This window comes from Myotis myotis, unplaced genomic scaffold (assembly GCF_014108235.1).
Source record: "Myotis myotis isolate mMyoMyo1 unplaced genomic scaffold, mMyoMyo1.p scaffold_m19_p_1, whole genome shotgun sequence".
Lineage (NCBI taxonomy): Eukaryota > Metazoa > Chordata > Mammalia > Chiroptera > Vespertilionidae > Myotis > Myotis myotis.
Window position 1 is genome coordinate 137,514,824 of NW_023416313.1, and position 20,696 is coordinate 137,535,519.

Here is a 20,696-nt window from a genome sequence, read left to right on the forward strand (position 1 = left end):
AATGTGTTTTTTCCTCTGTGGTTAAATATTGATCTAGTATTTATATTCTGAATTGATTGCTGTGGACATATAAGCAATAAATATTTTAACATGTTTCTCAACATAAAAGTATTGCTAATTTAAAAAATTAGATATATTATTATTATTTGTTAATCCTCACCTGAGGATATTTTTTTTAGATGAAAAGACATTTTATTATTATTTTACTATATAACATAGTAGTGAATATATCTGATTGCATTTTCTCAAATGGCAAATGAAAACAGGACAGCATTTTACTGAAAACCTCAATATCATCTGTCTTGGAGGATTCAGTTTCCTACGACGTGTATGATACTGTCCGTAAGGATACCAACGGTGCTTAGTAGTAAAGAACATTTTGCTAAGTTGTTCTATCATGGGTCGTTGCTCCAAGTGTTCATCTTTTACTTCTAATCTGGTTTTCAGTATTTGATCCTGTGTTTCTTCATAATTATGCACAGGATCTGGCTGAGGGATAGGCTTGGTGTGTTCATACGGAATATCCACGGAAGGATGGTAGCAAACTATCGTCCTGCCATCAGATGTCAAAGCAAGTTCTAGTTTGCAATTATAGTCATCTAGAAGAGAAGAGTATGTGGATTTATGACAAACACAGTATAAAGTTCCACTTTGGATTGGAAATAAATGTTTCAAAATAGTTCTGTTTGATATCACCCATTTCACCGCTGATACGGCCATGGTGAATCAAGATGCTTTATCAGGTGGTATGGAAAAAGATTTGAAGAGAAAAATGCTTTTAAAATTTGCTTCTAGGCCAGCCGTGGGCAAACTACGGCCCACGGCTGAGTTGTATTCATACTGTCTCAAGCAAAATAATGATTATGTAAAAACAAAGTGGGGGAAAAGAGAGAAAGAGAGAGAAACATCGATGCAAGTGAGATAAATCAATCAGTTGCCTCCCGCGCGTGCCTGGACCAGGGCCAGGATCAAACCTGCAACCCAGCTATATGCCCTTCACCAGGAATTAAACCTGAGACCCTTCAGTGCTTCAGCTGACACTCTAACCACTGAGCAACGCCAGCCAGGATTAGACATATATTTTAATATGCTTTCCAGAATAAATTTTACCATTTAAAAAAAATGTAAGTATTGGCCCTAAATTTTTAAAAAAATTTTTTTTATTGATTTCAGAGGAAGGGAAGGGAGGGAGAGAGAGAGACAGAAACAACAATGATGAGAGAGAATCATTGACTGGGTGCCTCCTGCATGCTCCACACTGGGACTGGGAATCAAACTGTAACCTCCTGGTTCATAGGTTGATGCTCAACCACTGAGCTACACTGGCTGGTCAAAAAATGTAAGTTTTTATGGCCCTAAATTTTAAGGATTAGACTTGGGAAGTATTTTCTAGTCTGGAGGTAATGAGTAATGTATAAATTTTTGATATTTTTAAAGAGTCTATCATCACTATTAGGTAGGGATGGTGAGGGAAGAGAGAGATGTAATTAGTTTTGAAGTAGTTAAAAATAGTTGGATATGGTTATGTCTGAGTTGTATTCATACTGTCTCAAGCAAAATAATGATTATGTAAAAACAAAGAAATAAATCAGGGAAGCGTAATCTCACCAGCTGATTCAAGTGTCTGCTTTATTTGTTAGCAAATAACAAATGGGGAGATAATTCCACTTTATCTGTTTACTAGAGGCCTGGTGCATGAAATTTGTGCACTGGGGGGCGTGTCCCTCAGCCTGCATCATCTCCAATCTGGGACCCCTTGGGGGGTGTCCGACTGCTGGTCCCTGTGGGATTGGGCCTAAACCAGCAGTTGGACATCCTTCTCACAACCCAGGACTGCTGGCTCCCATCTGTTCACCTGCCTGCCTGCCTGATTGCCCCTAACCGCCTCTGCCTGCCAGCCTGATCACCCCTAACCACTCCCCTGCCAGCCTGATCGATGCCTAACTGCTCCCCTGCCGGCCCAATTGCCCCCAAAAGCCCTCCCCTGCTGGCTCAATTGCCCTCAACTTCCCTCCCCTGCCAGCCTGGTTGCCCCCAACTACCCTCCTCTGCTGGCCTGGTTGTCCCCAACTGCCCTCCCCTGCAGGCCATCTTGTGGTGGCCATCTTGTGATGACATGGGGGTGGCCATTTTGTGACCCCATGGGGGCAGCAATCTTGTGTGAGGGCATGATGGCCAATTTGCATATTACTGATTTTTCATATAGGATAAGAAGGTACAGTGGGGCCTTTACTTATGAGCTTAATTTGTTCCGTGACGGAGCTCGTAACTCAAATTACTCGTATGTCAAATCAAAAGTGAACGAGTGAGACACGTGATGCTGGGCTGATGTGGTGTTCACTGTGATGTTCGCTGCACCAACTAGCGGTGGGGTATCTGAAGCTGGCTCGTAACCCAAATTTTAGCTCACAACTCAAAGCAAAAAATCGGCTGAGAGACGGCTCGTATCTTGAAAAACTCGTTAGTCGGGACACTCATAAGTCAAGGCCCCACTGTATTTATTAAACAACTAGAGGCCCGATGCATTAAATTCATGTACTGGGGGGGGGTGTCCCTCAGCCCAGTCTGCACCCTCTCCAATCTGGGACATCCCTCTCACAGTCCAGGACTGCTGGCTCCCAACCGTTCCCTATGTGCCTGCCTGATTGCCCCTAACCCAGCCGTGGGCAAACTAAATGAATAAAACTAAAAAAAAAAAAAGACCGTACCCTTTTATGTAATGATGTTTACTTTGAATTTATATTAGTTCACACAAATACTCCATCCATGCTTTTTTTCTGGCCCTCTGGTCCAGTTTAAGAACCCATTGTGGCCCTCGAGTCAAAAAGTTTGCCCACCCCTGCCCTAACCACTTCTGCCTGCCAACCTGATCACCTCCTAACTATTCCCCTTCTGGCCCGGTTGCCCCCAACTGCCCTCTCCTGCAGGGCTGGTCCCCCCCAACTGCCCTTCCGTGCAGGGCTGGTTGCCCCCAACTGCCCTCTCCTGCTGGTTTGATTGCCCACAACTGCCCTCCCCTGCCAGCCATCTTGTGGTGGCCATCTTATGACCACATGGGAGCGGCCATCTTGTGCGAGGGCGTGATGGTCAATGTGCACGTTACCTCTTTATTATATAGGACTAGAGGCCCGGTGCACGAAATTCGTGCACGGTGTGGGGGGGGGCCCCTCAGGCCAGCTTGCACCCTCTCCAATTTGGGACTCCTCGGGGGATGTCTGACTGCCAGTTTAGGCCTTATCCTCAGGATCGAACCTAAACTGGAAGTCAGACATCCCTCTCACAATCCGGGACCACTGGCTCCTAACTCTTCACCTGCCTGCCTGCCTGATCGCCCCTAACTGTCCCCACTGCTGGCCTGGTAACTCCCAAATGTACCCCCTGCTGGCCTGGTCGCCCCCCTTTCTCCATCCCCACCAGCCTGGTAACTCCTAACTGCCTCTCCTGCTGGCTGGTCACCCAACTGCGCCCCTGCCAGCCTGGTCGCCCCTCACTACCCCCCCTGCCAGCCTGGTCACTCCCAACTGCTCCCCCCCCCCCCCCCCCCCCCCCCCGCTGACCTAGTCACCCCACGCAGCTTGCTGCTCAGTCGTTTGGTCATCCCTCACTAACCCCCTGCCGGCCTGGTTGCCCCGTGCAGCCTGTTCAGTCCGTTCAGTTGTTTCGGTTGCTTAGGCTTTTATATATATAGATTTTCCATGGGTCTCTTACGTTTCTGTATGTCTTGCAAGTGTAGGTACTGACTACCTTTACTCTGGAATATTTTCCAATGATGTTTGTATGGTGGAGAATATAGAGAAGAGATAGTGTCCCATCATAGGAAAAACAGCAGATTTGCTCAGAGCCTTGCAAAATAGAGAATGTCTTCTTCTGTAGCAAAGGGCATTAGAAAAAATTTTGGGTTTCCTGTGCGCAGGGTTCCTCTCCTGTAATGCAACCTTTTGTATGCACTGGTATCACTCGGCTCTTTGCATTGTCTTGTGGGAATTGGGGCAGAGGATCAGAACAAGAAAATGATACTTTGGCTGTTGCCCTGAGTGATAAAGTCCTTTGCTTCTGACCCTGGAATCTCATGTCTTCTGCCAGCACCCCGAAAGCTGTGCCAGACTAACTTGCTAGCCTGCAAGTAAGGTAAAATCTCAGACCCTTCACAGTTCTCGACAGTTTTTTTTTATACTTAAACTATGAAGTTTATCCTATCTAATAAAAGAGAAACATGGTAATTGGCGTACGACCGCTACCCTTCCCATTGGCTAATCAGGGCAATATGCAAATTAACTGTCAGCCAAGATGGCGGCCGGCAGCCAGGCAGCTTGAAACTAACATGAGGCTTGCTTGCTTCAGTGACGGAGGACTCCAACGTTCCCTGCCTGCCGCTGCAGGCCTCTGAGCTACAAGCAACTATGTAACAAACATAGAAGCTAAACAAAACCCCAGAAACCTGCTGGGGTTCAGCCAGCAGGATCGCAACATTGTAAGCAAAGGCCAGAAACCTGCTTTCAGCAGCGGAGGCCTAAGAGCTGGAGCCAAGCCTCAAAGCTAAAGCTGGCCCAGAATAAAAAAAGAAAAAAGAAAAAAAGGAGCGGTTGGGAGCTTCAGTCACCCCCAGCCTGAAAACAGCCCTCAGCTCCTCACCCAGACTGGCCAGGCACCCCAGTGGGGACCCCCACCCTGAAGGGTGTGTGACCAGCTGAAAACAGCCATCATCCCCTCACCCAGGCTGGCCAGGCACCCCAGTGGGGACCCCCACCCTGAAGGATGTGTGACCAGCTGCAGGCAGCCATCATCCCCTCACCCAGGCTGGCCAGGTACCCCAGTGGGGACCCCCACCCTGATCCAGGACACCCTTCAGGGTAAACCAGCCAGCACCCACCCATGCACCAGGCCTCTACCCTATATAGTAAAAGGGTAATATGCCTCCCAGCACCGGGATCAGCGTGACAGGGGGCAGCGCCCAAACCCCCTGATCGCCCTGCGGCTCTGTGTGTGACAGGGTGCGGTGCCCCAACCCCCCCGCCCCCACGGGCCCTGCTCTGTGTGTGATGGGGTAGAGCCATAACCTCCCCATCGGCCCTGCCCTGAGTGTGAGAGTGGTGGCACCCCAACCCCCTGATCGGCCCTGCTCTGTGCGTGACAGGGGGAAATGTCCCAACCCCGATTGGCCCTGCTCTGTGCATGACAGGGGGTGGCGCCGCAACCTCCCCATCGACCCTGCCTTGAGTGTGACGGGATGGTGCCCCAACCCCCCAATCGGCCCTACCCTGAGCGTGACTGAGGGTGGAATCACAACCTCCCGATCGCCCTGCTCTGTGCATGACGGGGCGGCGCCCCAACTCCCCAGTCGGCCCTGCTCTGAGCCCGACCAGGGGCTGCACCTAGGGATTGGGCCTGCCCTCTGCCACCCGGGAGCAGACCTAAGCCAGCAGGTCGTTATCTCCCGAGGGGACCCAGACTGCGAGAGGGCACAGGCCGGGCTGAGGGGCCCCCCTCTCCCCCGAGTGCACAAATTTTTGTGCACCAGGCCTCTAGTTAAATATAATCAATTAAGTAAATTCCGATTTTCCAGGTATGTGCATATGTGGTGTGTTTGTACTCGGTGAAGGTGGAGTTGTAAAAAATACACATTTCCGCAATGATGCTTCATTCGGATCCCTGGCACCAATTATGAATGGCCGCTCCAGCACTACTGGCTACTACGCAGAGCGCGCCACCCACCGTCCACCACGTTGGTATATCATGCAGGAAAATAATCTGAGAGATAAAAGCAAAAACCACATCCATGGTCTTCATTAGCACTACTAGCCCAGCTTTTTCTATTTGAAGGGCTTTGGTGAGAAACACCTGACCCCCCAAACCAAACAGCCCCATTAGTAGGAGAAAGAGCCTGTCCATCCCACAGTTCGGCAGCCTCCACTCTCCTAATACAAAGAGGATGATGACGCACTCCACGAGGCCAACCACTGTGTAATACCAGATGGTCAAAAAGTAGTCCACAGATTTCCCCATTTTTCTGAGGATAACGAACGTCGAGGCAGCAAACACGGCTTGTCCGAGTGATGCGAACGTGCCCTTCAGTTGATCTGAGGAGCTTCCAGTCATCTTCGCAGTGTTGGAACCAAACAGAAACGGCGGCCTCACGCTGAGGATCACTCTGGCGATGGCGAATGCGGTGAAGAGAACATCCCAAAGGCTGTATTTTTCCTTGAGAAACATGCAAACAAATAGAGACGTAAACACTGGACAGCTAAACGAGACCACCGTGGCATCGGCGAGGGACGTCATATGGAAAGCGTAGTATAAAAGGATCATGGCGGTAGAACCGAAGACTCCTCTGAGAATGAGGAAGATTCGTAGATCTTTTGGGCCTATAAACCCAGTTTTTCTGTATATTAAGCAAGGGATAACGACTAACATTTGGAACACACATCAGAATGCACTAATTTCTACAGCATGGAGGTCTTGCACTTTTTTAACAAGTAAAGAGGCCACTGAGAAAAGGAAGGCAGACAATAATGTGTAAAACAGACCAAGTCCATGACATGGTGCTTTCTTCTTGGCTTCCGGCTGCGCGCACGAACCGCATGGCGAGGAGCAGCATAGCGGGCACCAGCTGGGGCCCGGGGTTTCCACTGCCTCCGACGGCTCTTCCCTCACGGCCAGCGACTCTTCACTCGCGGATGGGGATGTGGATGTGACAGCTGTGAGCGGCAGCCCTGACGACTCTTCACTCGTGGACAGGGATGTGACAGCTGTGAGTGGCAGCCTGGGCTCCTGCAGCATGGCGACCTGGGTGCTGCCGAGTGCTCTCCCCGTGGCTGTTGGAGTGCCAGATGTTGGGGTCCAGCCCGAGTAGGTCCAGGGGTTGCCAAAGGTGTGGACGGAGTTGTGGAAGAAGGAATGACACCGAGGCAGCATTCAGATAATCAGCAAAGCCAGGTTCTCTAGCCAGGTTCTCTTTTATTCTCCTTGTTACATCTGTATTTATACCAGTTGATTTTAATCCTTTCCATTCTATTCCAAAGGTTAGGGCGTTTCTTATCTCCATTCCAAGGTCACTACTCTACTGTTCTGTTAAGCAACAAGGAAGTAACTGAAGGAGATTATCCTAAGTAAAGATTATGTAGCTTAATCGTGATTGTTTGTAGTTAAGGTGATTAACTACCCGCCTGGCACTTAAGGGTTTTACTGATTTATTCCCTTCCTTAGTGCTGTTAATCCCTAACTCCAGGGAAAAATCCCCACCTGGGGAAACAACTTTTCTCGGAGAGGTAACCCTGGTTAGAACACATAGTGCTAAGAAGGGGAGCAAACATATTAAGAACAGTATGCCATATACGCCAGGTCCCTTGAAACATATGCTGTGCAGATGTTTCTTCCCTGCAGTGACTGTGTCAAGCAGCAAGGATGGACCGGCCTCCAGCAACTCCCCCATTCTTATTTTTTAAATGTAGCGCATGTAAATCGGCAGCCACCTCTCGGATTGCGTTGTTTAAGACTTGGAAGAAGACTGGGAAAAGACAAATAGTTATTAAAGTTATGAATAAAAATAGGCCTTCGGCCCTAACTGGTTTGGCTCAGTAGATAGAGCGTCGGCCTGCAGACTGAATGGTCCCAGGTTCAATTCCGGTCAAGGGCATTTACCTTGGTTGCGGGCACATCCCCAGTAGGGAGTGTGCAGGAGGCAGCTGATCGATGTTTCTCTCTCATTGATGTTTCTAACTCTCTATTCCCTCTCCCTTCTTCTCTGTAAAAAATCAATAAAATATATTTTTAAAAAATAGGCCTGCGCTTAAAAGCATGGGGATAATGCTTTGTTTAGAGATGGTTTTAAAAAAAACAAACCCAAATCAGAAGACAATTAAAATTATGGAATGACAATTAAAGTTGCTAATGCCACTGAACGAGAAACTATTAGTCAAATTTGGTGATTTAAAAACTTTTCAAATAGTTTACATATAAAAAATCTGGCATTAAAATTAAAAAGGCACAGATTAAAATTAAAATTAAAATTAAAAAGGCACAGATATGGGTTAAAAGAATAATTACACTAATAAAAGAGAAACATAGTATTTGGCGTACGACTGCTACCCTTTTCATTGGCTAATCAGCGAGATATGCAAATTAACTGTCAGCCAAGATGGCGGCCGGCAGCCAGGCAGCTTGAAACTAACATGAGGCTTGCTTGCCTCAGTGACTGAGCGGCTGCAGGCCTCTGAGTTGGCAGTTTAAGAAACATTGTAACAAATACTGCCGGACTTCAGCCAGCAGATTCGCAACATTGTATGCAAAGGCCAGAAACCTACTTTCAGGAGCCTAAGAGCTGGAGCCAAGCCTCAAGCTAAAGCTGGCCCAGAATAAAAAAAAAAAAGAAAAGGAAAAAAGGAGCGTTTGGGAGTTCAGTCACCCCCAGCCTGAAAACAGCCCTCAGCTACTCACCCAGACTGGCCAGGCACCCCAGTGGGGACCCCCACCCTGATCCAGGACACCCTTCAGGGAAAACCAGCCGGCCCCACCCATGCACCAGACCTCTATTCTATATAGTAAAAGGGTAATATGCCTCCCGGCACCGGGATCAGCATGACAGGGGGCAGCTCCCAAACCTCCTGATCGGCCCTGCTCTGCGTGTGACAGGGTGCGGCACCCCAACCCCCCCCCCCCCCAGGCCCTGCTCTGTGTGTGTCGGGGTAGAGCCATAACCTCCCCATCGGCCCTGCCCTGAGTGTGACAGTGGCGGCGCCCCAATCCCCTGATTGGCCCTGCTCTGTGGGTGATAGAGGGCGGTGCCCCAACCCACTGATCCGCCCTGCTCTGTGTGTGACAGGGGGCGGTGCCCCAACTCCCCTATCGGCCCTACTCTGTGAGTGACAGGGGGAAGCTCCTCAACCCCCTGATGGGCCCTGCTCTGTGCATGACATGGGTCGCGCCGCAACCTCCCCATCAACCCTGCCTTGAGTGTGATAGGGGGTGGTGCCCCAACCCCCAATCGGCCCTGCTCTGAGCCCGACCAGGGGCTGCACCTAGGGATTGGGCCTGCCCTCTGCCACCCGGGAGCAGGCCTAAGCCAGCAGCGCGTTATCTCCTGAGGGGTCCCAGACTGCTAGAGGGCACAGGCCGGGCTGAGGGACCCCCCCCTTCCCCCCGAGTGCACAAATTTTTGTGCATCGGGCCTCTAGTCATTTATAAAAGCCTTGAAAATAAGGCTAATTTATTCGTATCTTTAACACCATTAAGTAGGACCTATTCAACAGTATTGGCGATAAAGATGGAATGCTGACAGAGACATGGTCTGCTGGATGATGAAGGATAGTGGCCAACAGGCCCGTGAGAGATGAGACTACTCCCTGGCACCCAGTAATAAATGCTCTTGCCCAAGGATTAGGTTGATTAGGGTAATAAGGACCATACCAGTAACCTACTTGTTAAAGATTAGAGGCTGAGCAATGGGAGGTAGGATTGAAACAAGCTGCCTAAATGGTGCCTTAGGGGTTCACTCTTCTCTGGGCAGGTAGAAGTAGGAATCTTATTATAATGGGACAACTCTGAAGACAATGTGACTGGCTGTGAAGCCAAAGGATCCCCCAAACTGAAAAAATGGCATCTGCAGTGAGGGACAAGTGATTCAATACAGACCTTTGCGTGGTCTGAAAACACGTTCATTAGGGTGAACCGGGAGTGGGTGGCCACTGACAGTGAATGCAAAGCCTTGCTTACTGGCTCAGAGCTCTCTCTCCCTTTGTGCTCCCTTCTCGCTCCTCTTCTCCCCTGACCTCGCTTTCATTAAGGAGAAAGGTGATTAAGGGTGAGAGCTGATACACACCTGCCTGAGGATGCTGGGGGCACTTTGTAGAGGGGAGAGATTCAAACTTTTATCACTCTGTTGGTTATAGCCACTCGAGTCATTATCCTATCAAGTCCTGTGTGAGGAGTGGGCACCAGAATCCAACTCTTGGAGTTTGGGCAATTTTTGCAACGAGCAAGGAAATAATGTGACCCTATTGGGTGGAGCCCTTTGGGCCTATTCAGTGTACTACTGCTGTAGCTTCCACTGATGATTGTATACAGGAGTCCCTGAATCATGTTATTTTATTTAATGTTTCACCATGACCTTATGAGGAAAAGTAATGGAGTCCCAGCAGGGGTCACTGTCTGTGTGGAGTTAGTGCGTTCTCCCCATGTCTGCGTGGGTTTTCGCCAAGGACTCCTGTTTCCTCCCACATGCCAAAGATGAGCATGAGGTGAATAGCGTGTCTACATTGCCCCAGTCTAAGTGAGAGTGGTGGGTGTGAGTGGCCCTGCGGTGGAAGGGCGTCCTGTCCAGGATGGGGTCCTGCCTTGCGTCCTGAGTTGCTGGGAGAGGCTGCTGTCACCTGACCCTGAAATGAAATAAGTGGGTTGGAAAATAATTATTTTACTTTTTAAAAATGTTTTTTTATTTTACTTGTTTTTATTCATCTTTTTAAAATGATGAATAGCTCAAAATCTGTGTAATGTTTACTATTAGAACTACTTTGGATCTTTATTTTTCGGATCAGAAATATGCCATAGGAATTTAATTCTTATTTATATCAATTAGCCTGTGGGAAAATTGTTTTTGTTATGGATGTTGCTTCACTTAAAGTTGCAGTTCCCAAGAATCTATTGATGATGTTAAGTGAGAACTTTCTGTAATTGGTATCAATGTTTACATGTCTGTACTATGAATGCTTATGAGTACCAGGTGAATTTAGAGAATGCATCTCTTCCCAAATAATACTAGTGCCTTTGCATCCCCACAACCCTAACGACCCCTTTGGGCTACAAGTCTCTGTGACTAGTGGTTTATCCAATTAGAGTCTGGCAAAAAGAGGCATCCTCCATGTGAGGTGCTTCTTGGGTATTTGGGAATCCTGGGGCCGCTGGCTACCCTTTTGAAAAGCAGCTATTAACCTGCCACTAGACTGTTCTTGAAACTGACCCATGGAAGCCTTGCCACTCTTCGGCATGATAGTCCCATTTTGGGGCAGATCAACCAGACTTAAAGGCAAACAAGGTGGGGAGGTCCAAACAAGCCTCACTGTCAAGTGGAAATGCCATGTTGCAGAATGCAGCTGAGCTCGTCAGCTTTCCATGAAAAAGTGGCAGCTTTGCTCTGGGTTATTTACTTCTCGTTCTGCTGCCTGAAGCAAAACTGTTGGTTCAATGGGGACCTCAGTTTGCAGAGATTACCCTAAGTGCAGGGGCCCACTTCACTGATGGTTTGGCTAAGCTAAGCTTAAACCTGATGTTCCCGCTGAGCTGCTGCTGCGGTTGAGCCTCAGTACCAGCTTTGCAGAACCAAACATGGGCAGGATTGATGCATTTGCTATGCAAAACTCAAGGCTGTTCTCACAGCCCTGGCCAATACTACTGATAAAACTTGTATAGTTGCCTGGCTGGTGTGGCTCAATGGTTGAGCGTCGACCTATGAACCAGGAGGTCACGGTTTGATTCCCAGTCAGGGCACATGCCTGTGTTGTGGGCTCGATCCCCAGTGTGGGGTGTGTAGGAGGCAGCTGATCAATGATTCTCTCTCATCATTGATGTTTCTCTCTATCTCTCTCCTCCTCTTCCCGTCCTCTCTAAAAAGTATATAAAAAAACTTGTATATTTACTGACCGTTTGGGTGTAGCTCATGATCAGGTAGTTTGGTCTGTCACTTTGAAAAGTACAGATTGGCAGGTTAATGGCACCTTTCTTCGGGGCTGCCAAATATGACAAGTCACAGCTGCTGATCAAACTCTCTGGGCCACTCATGTAGATGCCCATAATAAGGGCCAGTTCTCTGGTGTCAAGCTGCTGTTCACACCAAGACTACGCTGCCCATTACTGCCTGGCTGCATTGTTGCCCTCGACATGGCAGCACATCAATCCTCTTAGGCTCAGCTCTTGGAAGATTGAATATATCAGACTGTTGACCTCCTCTGCTGTTGACACCTTTTCAGCTTACAATATTGCTGTTCCAGCCTAATCAGCTAGTTCCAGCCTCTCTATTGTGGCCCTTGAAACAAATCTGTGTCATGTTTTCAGCTTTCTGGACCACCTATAACTTGATGCTGCTGTGCTTTTTATTACAAAAGCTGCTCAACAGTGTGCTGATGGTCAAGGTATTTGATGGATATGTCATGCTCTCCATCTCTCACGGGCACGAGATACTGTTGAGTGTTGGAATGGCCTCCTCAAACTAAATTCAGTTAGATTTTAAACTCCAGCTTCCTCACCTCTTCCTGGCTCACACACTTTAATAAGGCCCTTTGGTCGCTGACCATGGCTGTGCTCAGAAATGGGATCATCTCTCAGCCATTTCCTAGTTAATGATCAAGATGATCTATTATTATTTAAAAAATTGGGATTTCTTCCTGACCGTTCCTGGGCATGATGATCTTCTGTTCATTCATGGCAGCTCTAGACCGGTAGGTTGGCAGCCCAGTCAAAAGGGGCCCTCAGGCTTTCAGATTGGCTCAGCCACCTGGCTTCTTTTGTTGCATTGATATAGCCCCATGTCATAAGGCTGATCAGCACCTGGTGAGTGCACCGCCTTGTGAGTCATGCAGTGGTTCATGCTGGCCAGCGTGGGTGGCATAATGAGTTTCTGTAAGTTTTATAAAATGCCTTACCCCACATGCACCTGACTCTTCTGAATGAAAGGTCTGGGTGTGAGTAGAGATTATTGGAAAAAAGGTGAAGTTACAGCTATTGGAATGGGACAAACTGATTTTGTAGTGACAGTGAGAGAGCAACAACTCCAGCACCTGAGGCAAGAGCACCTTAGACCAAAGATCTTCAATCTTTTCTATCTCACGGCACCAATTACTATATAAACCAATTACTAAAATTCTGCAGCACACCAAAAAATATAATTTCTGCCAATCTGACAAAAAAATAGGCATAATTTTCATTCATCCACACTGGTCGGCTATTGTGTTGGCTGTTTTTTATTTGGCAATCTAAGGGAAAATAGAGCAGTGCCCCTGACTAAATTTGTCAGGTATTGCACATTTTAAAAATGCTTTGTGTTACACCAGTTGAAAATCGCTGCCTTAGACCTCGGAAGGGGGAGGATGGAACTCTAATGACATTATGTCTTTCAGAACCACACTGGATCCCTCTTCAGCTGTGACTCTTCCAAACTGTTACAAACGCCTTAAAAGGTCCTGATGCTGGACCTGCCATCTTCCTCCCCGACTTCCAGATGGCTCTGACCATGGTTTTGATTGCCATCCCCCTTGACCTTACCAAAAATCTATCAGATAAAACAGGACAGCCCCAGCTTCGGCATCTCCCATGCATAGCACCGGTTACACTTCTGGATGCCTTCCATTCCCACAGCCATTGCAGGTCATTCGGGGGAGTGGTGAATGAATGCCACCTTTCTAGTGGTGTGCATAGATAGGACAGTTTGGACTGATAGCTCTCACTCAACCCCTCCAAAAATAGGGACTAGATTCAATTATTTACTAGTAAACAGAATGGGCACTTGCCAGAATCACTACCATCAATAAATCAACAAACGACAAGGGTTGTAGAGGATGTGGAGAAAAGGGAACCCCAGTGCACTGCTGGTGGGAATGTAGACTGGTGCAGCCACTGTGAAAAACAGTATGGAGTTTCCTCAAAAATTAAGAATGGAACTGCCTATGACCCACTGAATCCACTTCTGGGAATATGTCTTAAGAATCCCGAAATATCAATCAGAAAGAATATACGCACCCCTATGTTCATAGCAGCGTTGTTTACAATAGCTAAGTTTGGGAAACATCCCAAGTGTCCACCAGTAAATGAGTGGATAAAAAAGCCGTGGTACATTTACACAATGGAATTCTATGCAGCTGTGAAAAAGAAGGATTTCTTACCCTTTGAGACAGCATGGAGAGACCTGAGCATATTATGCTGAGCAAAATCATCCCATGAGAAAGACAAATACCACATGATCTCACTTATATGTGGAATCTAATGAACAAAATAAACTGATAAATAAAATAGGTTCAGAGTTATGAACACATGGAACAGAATGACACATCTCAGAGGGGAGTGGGGTTGGAGGGGACGGGAAGAGATTGACCAAAGAATATATATGCATAATCCATGGACACAGACAATAGTGTAGGGAAGGCCAGGGGTGGGAGGGACTGGTTTTAGGGGGACAAATGGGGATGATGGGGGGACATCTGTAATACTGTCCACAATAAAATAGAAATAAATAAACTGAATGGGAAATCCTAACTAAGGCTTACCAGCTTGCTAGGCGGCCCCGTTGGAGGAATGTCAACCTATGCTCTTTGAATGATGTAGGTCCCACTTGGTTTACAATGGTTACAACAATTATAAACATTTTCTTTCCAGGGATATCATGTGTGCCCTCTGGACTTATTTTTTGTGTGGAAGCCAGGAGTTAACTTGCCTCTTCTGAAAATTCCTTATGGACAGTCATAAGAGCCCTTTGAGTTTTAAAGGAAAAACCTCTGATAGATCATGTGGCCCTTAGATGACTGAGAGATCTCTCCGAAATGAGGCACTCCAGAAATGAACAGTGCGCAATAAATAATGAACAGTTATGCGCACCTCGTGGGCAGTTATCCCTACAATAGGAGTCATCCAATTAGGAAAGGTAGTACAGAAGTTACTCATGATTTTAGCTGAAGTGATTAATGACACCGCCTTAGTCCTGGAAGGAAGTCAGGTCGGCCTCAGCTCATTAGTAGCCACAGTTGTTACATGTGGGAGAATTGCCCTTGACGTCTTCCTCACGGGCCAAGGTGGAGTCTGTGCAATCTCTATCACATACTGCGGGGTCTGGATTAGTGCCTTGGGACAAGTGGAAAGGTCAATACAGAAACTTAAGAAAAAAGCCACTTGGCTTTCTTAGGTCAACCTGGATGGTTTTGGGATTCATTAAATTGGTTGCTTCTAAGACTTTGGGGGCCATGGTTGAGGCCAATATAGGATGGGCACATCCAGCTACATGGAATCCTACTGGTAGTAGCCTTAATTAAATGTGTTAGACAACTTGATTTGGTTCCAGCCTCTGTTGGTTAGACTAATTAGAGCGGTGATGGAGTGGCACATGATGTGTTGAAATAGGTGTATTTGGGGAGTGAACATTGTTGGGAAATAGTTCTTTGTGGGCTTCTCACATTTCTGCATGTCTGTGAACAGTGGCTCTAATTGTCTTTGTTCCAGACTATCTTTTCAGGGATGTTTGTAAAGGGAACAAAACAATCTTGGGAGATGTAGTGTCTCCTTTTAGAGCTAAGGGTAGGTTTGCTTAAAACCTTGGAAGATACAGTGTTGACCTCTGACACAAAGGGCAGACATGCTGACTGTCCAGTTTAAAATGATTTGGGTTGTCTAAGCACACGGGTGCTTGCCTATAATGAAACCCATTGTAAGTGTAGATGTCACCAAGACCCTCTTTGCGCCTGCTTGTGGGATTTAGAGCTTGAGGAAATAGAACAAGAAAATATTAATAGCAGCTAATGCTGTTGCTCTGGGCAACAAAGGCCTTTGTCTCTAACCTTAGAGTCTCATGCCTTTTGTCCACATCCATGAAACAGTTATTAGGCTAACTTGTTAGCTTTCAAGCAGGATACAATCTCAGTTCCTTTATACTTTCCTAATTTACTTTGAGCAATAAAGTAATACCAAGGTTTAATTGAAGCACACATTTTTTCCTTGCCATTTGTTTTCTTGCTTTGTCAGCTTCCAGACTTCTGAATGTATATAAAGCCTTGCTCATATGGGTTTTTAAAAATAGTTTACAAGGAAACTCTAGTTTCCATGAATCTGTAATATTCACCAGGGTTTTTAAGAGCATATCCTATGTTCTTACACATTTTTACAAAATTGAACTTTTCACAAAGCCTAACAACTATCTGTTTTACTCCCTTCTCAATGAGGGAAGGCTAGTTTAGTAGTCTAAGTGAGACACAGTTGGTAACTTGGATCAGAGTGGTGGCACTGCAGGTAGAAACGACAGGATATGATGACTAATTAGATTTAGAGGGCAAGACGGGGAGAGAGTCCAGGTTTTTGTCTTGAGCAAGTTGGTAATTGAGGACATTCACTAACACAGGGACTGGGGGGCAGGGGGCAAGGAAGGATCAGATATAGGGGTGATCATGCAGAATTAAGTGGGGTTGTAGATGGTAAAGGACTTTGCAAGCCATATTAAGGAGTATGGATTTTATCCTATGATCAGTGAGGAGTCACTGAAGAATTTTAAGTGAGGAAGTGATATTAGATTTGCATTTTAGAAAGATCACCCTGGCTACAATGTTGAACATGGATTGGAGGGAATAAAAACTCCACAGGAAAACTATTTAAGAGGCTGTTAGAGTAAGTCAGGAAATGCATGGAGATGAGAAATGGATAAAATTGAGAGATATCAAGGATAGAGGAGAGGTGGAAGTTGTGGTTACTGACCAGATTTTTGGCTGGCTTGGTTGAGTGGTTAGTGGTTCCATTAGTTAAACATTAATATAAAAAGATGAATGGGTTTGGCATAAGAGAAAATGATTTCATTTTTTATATATTAAGTTTGATATTAGTGAAATATTTGAGTGGAGTTGTTTCTTAGTCTGATGAATATGGAGATATGATAATCAAGAAATGGGTCTTGGCTGAAGATATACATATATATCTATATCCGTATCTATCTATCTATTTTAAGATAGATATGTGTCAAATATTACAAAGTCATAGATAGATGATGTCTATAACACTTCTGAAGTTATATGCCCTATTGTATGTAAATTTCCTGGGAAGCTTTCTCAGTACTTTAATGAGATTTCCAAAGTCATCATTGACTTGATTAAGATCCACTGTTATAACCTATATTTGATTTTTTGCAATTAACATGAATTAATTAGTAATTAGAAAAACCCTTGGCACTATATGCTAGATTGGAACATGACAAAATGGGGAGAAACTGGCAATGTTCACTATCCTAATCTAAAACACATTTTGGAAATCAATAAGAAATAGAGTTCCATAATTCCTTATCAAAAAACATTGGGACTATAAATATTTCAGAATTCAATTTTGAGGGAGCTTTAGAAAGGTCAATGGCATATATTAGTTAATATGCCCAGTGAGGTCCAGGGCAGGATGCAGTTAAGCAAATACATTTTTAGTTCTGCGTTGAAATAATTAAATATTCAGGTTAAATGAGATAGGTAAAACTATAAATATCTTTGCATTAGTCCAGAGACGGTTTTGCTGACAAATGAATTTAGCGCAAGCCAGATTTTGCTACCAAATGGGTTGTTAAGAATTTAAGCTGTTTAGAGTTTTATTTTTTTTTTTATTTTTTTTTTAATATATTTTATTGATTTTTTACAGAGAGGAAGGGAGGGAGATAGAGAGTTAGAAACATCGATGAGAGAGAAACATCGATCAGCTGCCTCCTGCACATCTCCTACTGGGGATGTGCCCGCAACCCAGGTACATGCCCTTGACCGGAATCGAACCTGGGACCTTTCAGTCCGCAGGCCGACGCTCTATCCACTGAGCCAAACCGGTTTCGGCTGTTTAGAGTTTTAAACGTTTTTTGAATTGCTGATAAGAGATTATTGATTTGCACTAATGTTTTAGTAAAACATTGTGCAAAGAGCAGAAACATCACAAAAGATGAAATAGGAAACAATCAGTAAACATATAGAAAGGCATTTAGTTTCACTGGTAATAAAAAATTCCAATTAAAACAAGATAGCTTTAAAAAAATATATATATATTTTATTGATTTTTAAAAAATATTTTATTGGTTTTTTACAGAGAGGAAGGGAGAGGGATAGAGAGAAACATCAATGAGAGAGAAACATCAATCAGCTGTCTCCTGCACACTCCCCACTGGGGATGTGCCGGCAACCAAGGTACATGCCTTTGACCGGAATTGAACCTGGGACCCTTCAATCCGCAGGCCGACGCTCTATCCACTGAGCCAAACCTGTTAGGGCTATTTTTTTTTATTTTATTGATTTTTTACAGAGAGGAAGGGTGAGGGATAGAGAGTTAGAAACATCAATGAGAGAGAAACATCAATCAGCTGCCTCCTGAATACTCCCTAGTAGGGATGTGCCCACAACCAAGGTACATGCCCCTGACCAGAGTTGAACCTGGGACCCTTCAGTCCGCAGGCTGACACTCTATCCACTGAGCCAAACCGGTCAGGGCAAGACAGCTTTTGTTATTTGTCTGACTGGCAGAGGTTGATAACCTAGGATTGGCATGGGGCCCTGGGAACCCTCAATGTGGTAAGCAGAATTCTAAGATGGCTCCATGATCTCTGCCCATGTGGTTACTAGTATGCTCTCTAGAATCCCCTTTCCTTGATAGTGGGTGGGACTTGTGATTTGCTTTTATAACAACACAGTGATGAGATGTCACCTCCATGATTGTTACATTCTATTTATTATTTTATTTAAAAAATATGTTTTTATTGATTTTTTTTTTAGAGAGAGCGGGAGAAAGATAGAGAGATAGAAACATAGATGAGAGAGAATCATCAATAGGCTGCCTCCGGCATGCCCCCTACTGGGGATCAAGCCTGAAACCCAGCCATGTGCCCTGACTGGGAATTGAATTAATGACTTCTTGGTTCATGGGTTGATGCTCAACCATTGAGCCAAATAGGCTGGGCAATTGTTACATTTTATACGACTCTCTCTTGGCAGACTGGAGAGTCTGTTGCTGGCCTGTAAGCAAAGAGCCATGCTGTGAACTTATTGGGGAGAGTGCCATGTCAGGGAGCTCTGGGTGGCTTCCAGGAGCTGTGGGTAGCCTCTAGCTGACAGCCAGTAGGAAGCCAGACCCTCATTCACACAGCACCAAGGAAGAGAATTCTTCTCTATTTGAGTGTTCAAATGAGAACACAACCCAGTTGACACCTTGATTGTAACCTCGTGAAACCCTGAGTGGAGGACACAGGAAAGCGTACCTGCACCCCAAACCACAGAAAGTTTTATGCTTTTCAGTTCGTGGTAATTGATTATGCAGCAATAGAAGACTGATGCATCCATGCTGGTAGAAGTATATATTGCCTCAAACAAGAGGTATCAATATTTAAAAACAAAAACACACAACAAGCAAACAAAATATACATGCATTTTTACCCAGCAGTTACACTCTTGGGCTATAGACAGTTGTATAAAATTGAATGTTCAAGGATATTAACTGAATCAAGCTCAAAATAGTAGAAAAGTGGTAACGAGATGAATGGTTCATAGAGGACTGGTTAAATTATGGTGTATCATACTGAGGACTGTTAAGCAACCCTTAAAAATGATGTACACATCTAGTTTTTGTTATGGAGAGACAGAAAATAAGAAATGTCATGTGCTAGATACCACAGTGGGCCAATATACCATCTTTTTTTCTATCAAAGGGCATGATGTATTTTTAGGTCTGTTATTCAAATGGGCTTGTTCATCTCTAAGCCCAGGATTAGGCACACTTTCTCTCTTAGTCACAGGCAGTGCTGGATCAGGGCAGAGGGGAAAAAGCCAGCATCTGAGGAGCAGCCAGATTGGTGCTCCCTGTAGGCAGCTCATTCCTAAGGAGATAGGTGAATACTGGTCTTGCTTTCCCAGTTCTTCCCAAATTTCCAAGCAGGTAAGTCACTTCACCTCCCAGGTGGATAGAGGTCAGGAGTGCCTTCAAGCACGTTTGTGGCAAAACTGGCCTCTGATTCTACCCTCCAGGGAGCAGATGATGGAGGCAGCCTGTAGATAAGGCCACAGAGAAGTCAGCGGTGATGGAGCTGCCTTCAGGGGCACATCTGAATCCTCCGCCCTCACTGTGGCAGCAGCAAGAGACACGTGGGGCTTGGGCCAGTGTGGGCAGCCCTGAGAGTCTTTGGGTGTTTCTGAAGGAGAGCCCTGGGGAAGGATGAAGCCATTTAGATGTTCCAGGAGACATGGCCTTTCTTGCAGTTAGAGGAACTGGGGTCCGGAGACATACTGATTACACATCTCTGGGTTGACCGCTCCCAAATTTCTAATGCAATTCAGACCTTGTTTCTGAGCACCTATCTTTATTTCCTGCTGTGTATTGGACACTGTAATGTCCTCTTTTCAGCCCCTAAGACCTGATCCTGTGTCAGTATTCCTCATCTCAATAAATAGTATTCCCAAGCCAGTTACCCAAATCAGAAACCTGGAATTGATCCTTATTGATACCCTTTTCCCCATCTGCTGTTTCTAATCAACCGTCAGGTTTTGTTGATTTTACCTCCTAAGTAATTGATTTGAACTGTCCAATTACTTTATTATTATTTTTCTTTCCTACACTGCCACTACCCCATTCATGCCTCCTTCCCCTGAATCCGTTCTTAAAATAAAACTCTTTTTGTGCTCAGAACTCTTCCAAGACCAAATGCATGTTCCCCCTTACATACAAACCAATTCTCCGACGCCAGCTGAATGTCCTACATTTCATTTAAATTCTGACACCAGCTCCCTGGAGACAGCACTAGAGCCCACAGGTTAAGGATCCAGGCCCACAAGAGGACCCGCACTTCCAATGCCCGTGGAAAGCCCTGACTTCCTGTACCTCTCACCTATCGGGTGTAAATCGAAGCTTCTCATGAACTCCTCCTCAGGTTTGATAATTTGCTAGAACTCAGGAAAACACTTTATTTACCGTTACTGGCTCATTATAAAGAATACTCAGGAACAGCTAAACGGAAG

The 20,696-nt window shown here is 45.7% G+C and overlaps 2 protein-coding genes across 2 annotated transcripts; both read right to left on the reverse strand.

Moving 5' to 3' along the window:
- Positions 1-175: 175 nt before the first annotated feature.
- On the reverse strand, positions 176-764 carry LOC118678160 (39S ribosomal protein L42, mitochondrial-like). Its single transcript, XM_036353400.1, has one exon. The coding sequence runs from the start codon at positions 718-720 to the stop codon at positions 199-201; it is 522 nt and encodes a 173-aa protein (XP_036209293.1). The 5' UTR covers positions 721-764; the 3' UTR covers positions 176-198.
- A 4,873-nt stretch (positions 765-5,637) lies between these two features.
- Positions 5,638-6,593, reverse strand: LOC118671265 (solute carrier family 35 member G1-like). The gene has a single exon (XM_036339285.1). The coding sequence runs from the start codon at positions 6,409-6,411 to the stop codon at positions 5,638-5,640; it is 774 nt and encodes a 257-aa protein (XP_036195178.1). The 5' UTR covers positions 6,412-6,593.
- Positions 6,594-20,696: the final 14,103 nt, after the last annotated feature.

Excerpts from the sequence above, each read along its gene's own strand:
- LOC118678160 (XM_036353400.1), bottom strand. The coding sequence starts at position 720 with ATGGCCGTATCAGCGGTGAAATGGGTGATATCAAACAGAACTATTTTG.
- LOC118671265 (XM_036339285.1), bottom strand. The coding sequence starts at position 6,411 with ATGTTAGTCGTTATCCCTTGCTTAATATACAGAAAAACTGGGTTTATA.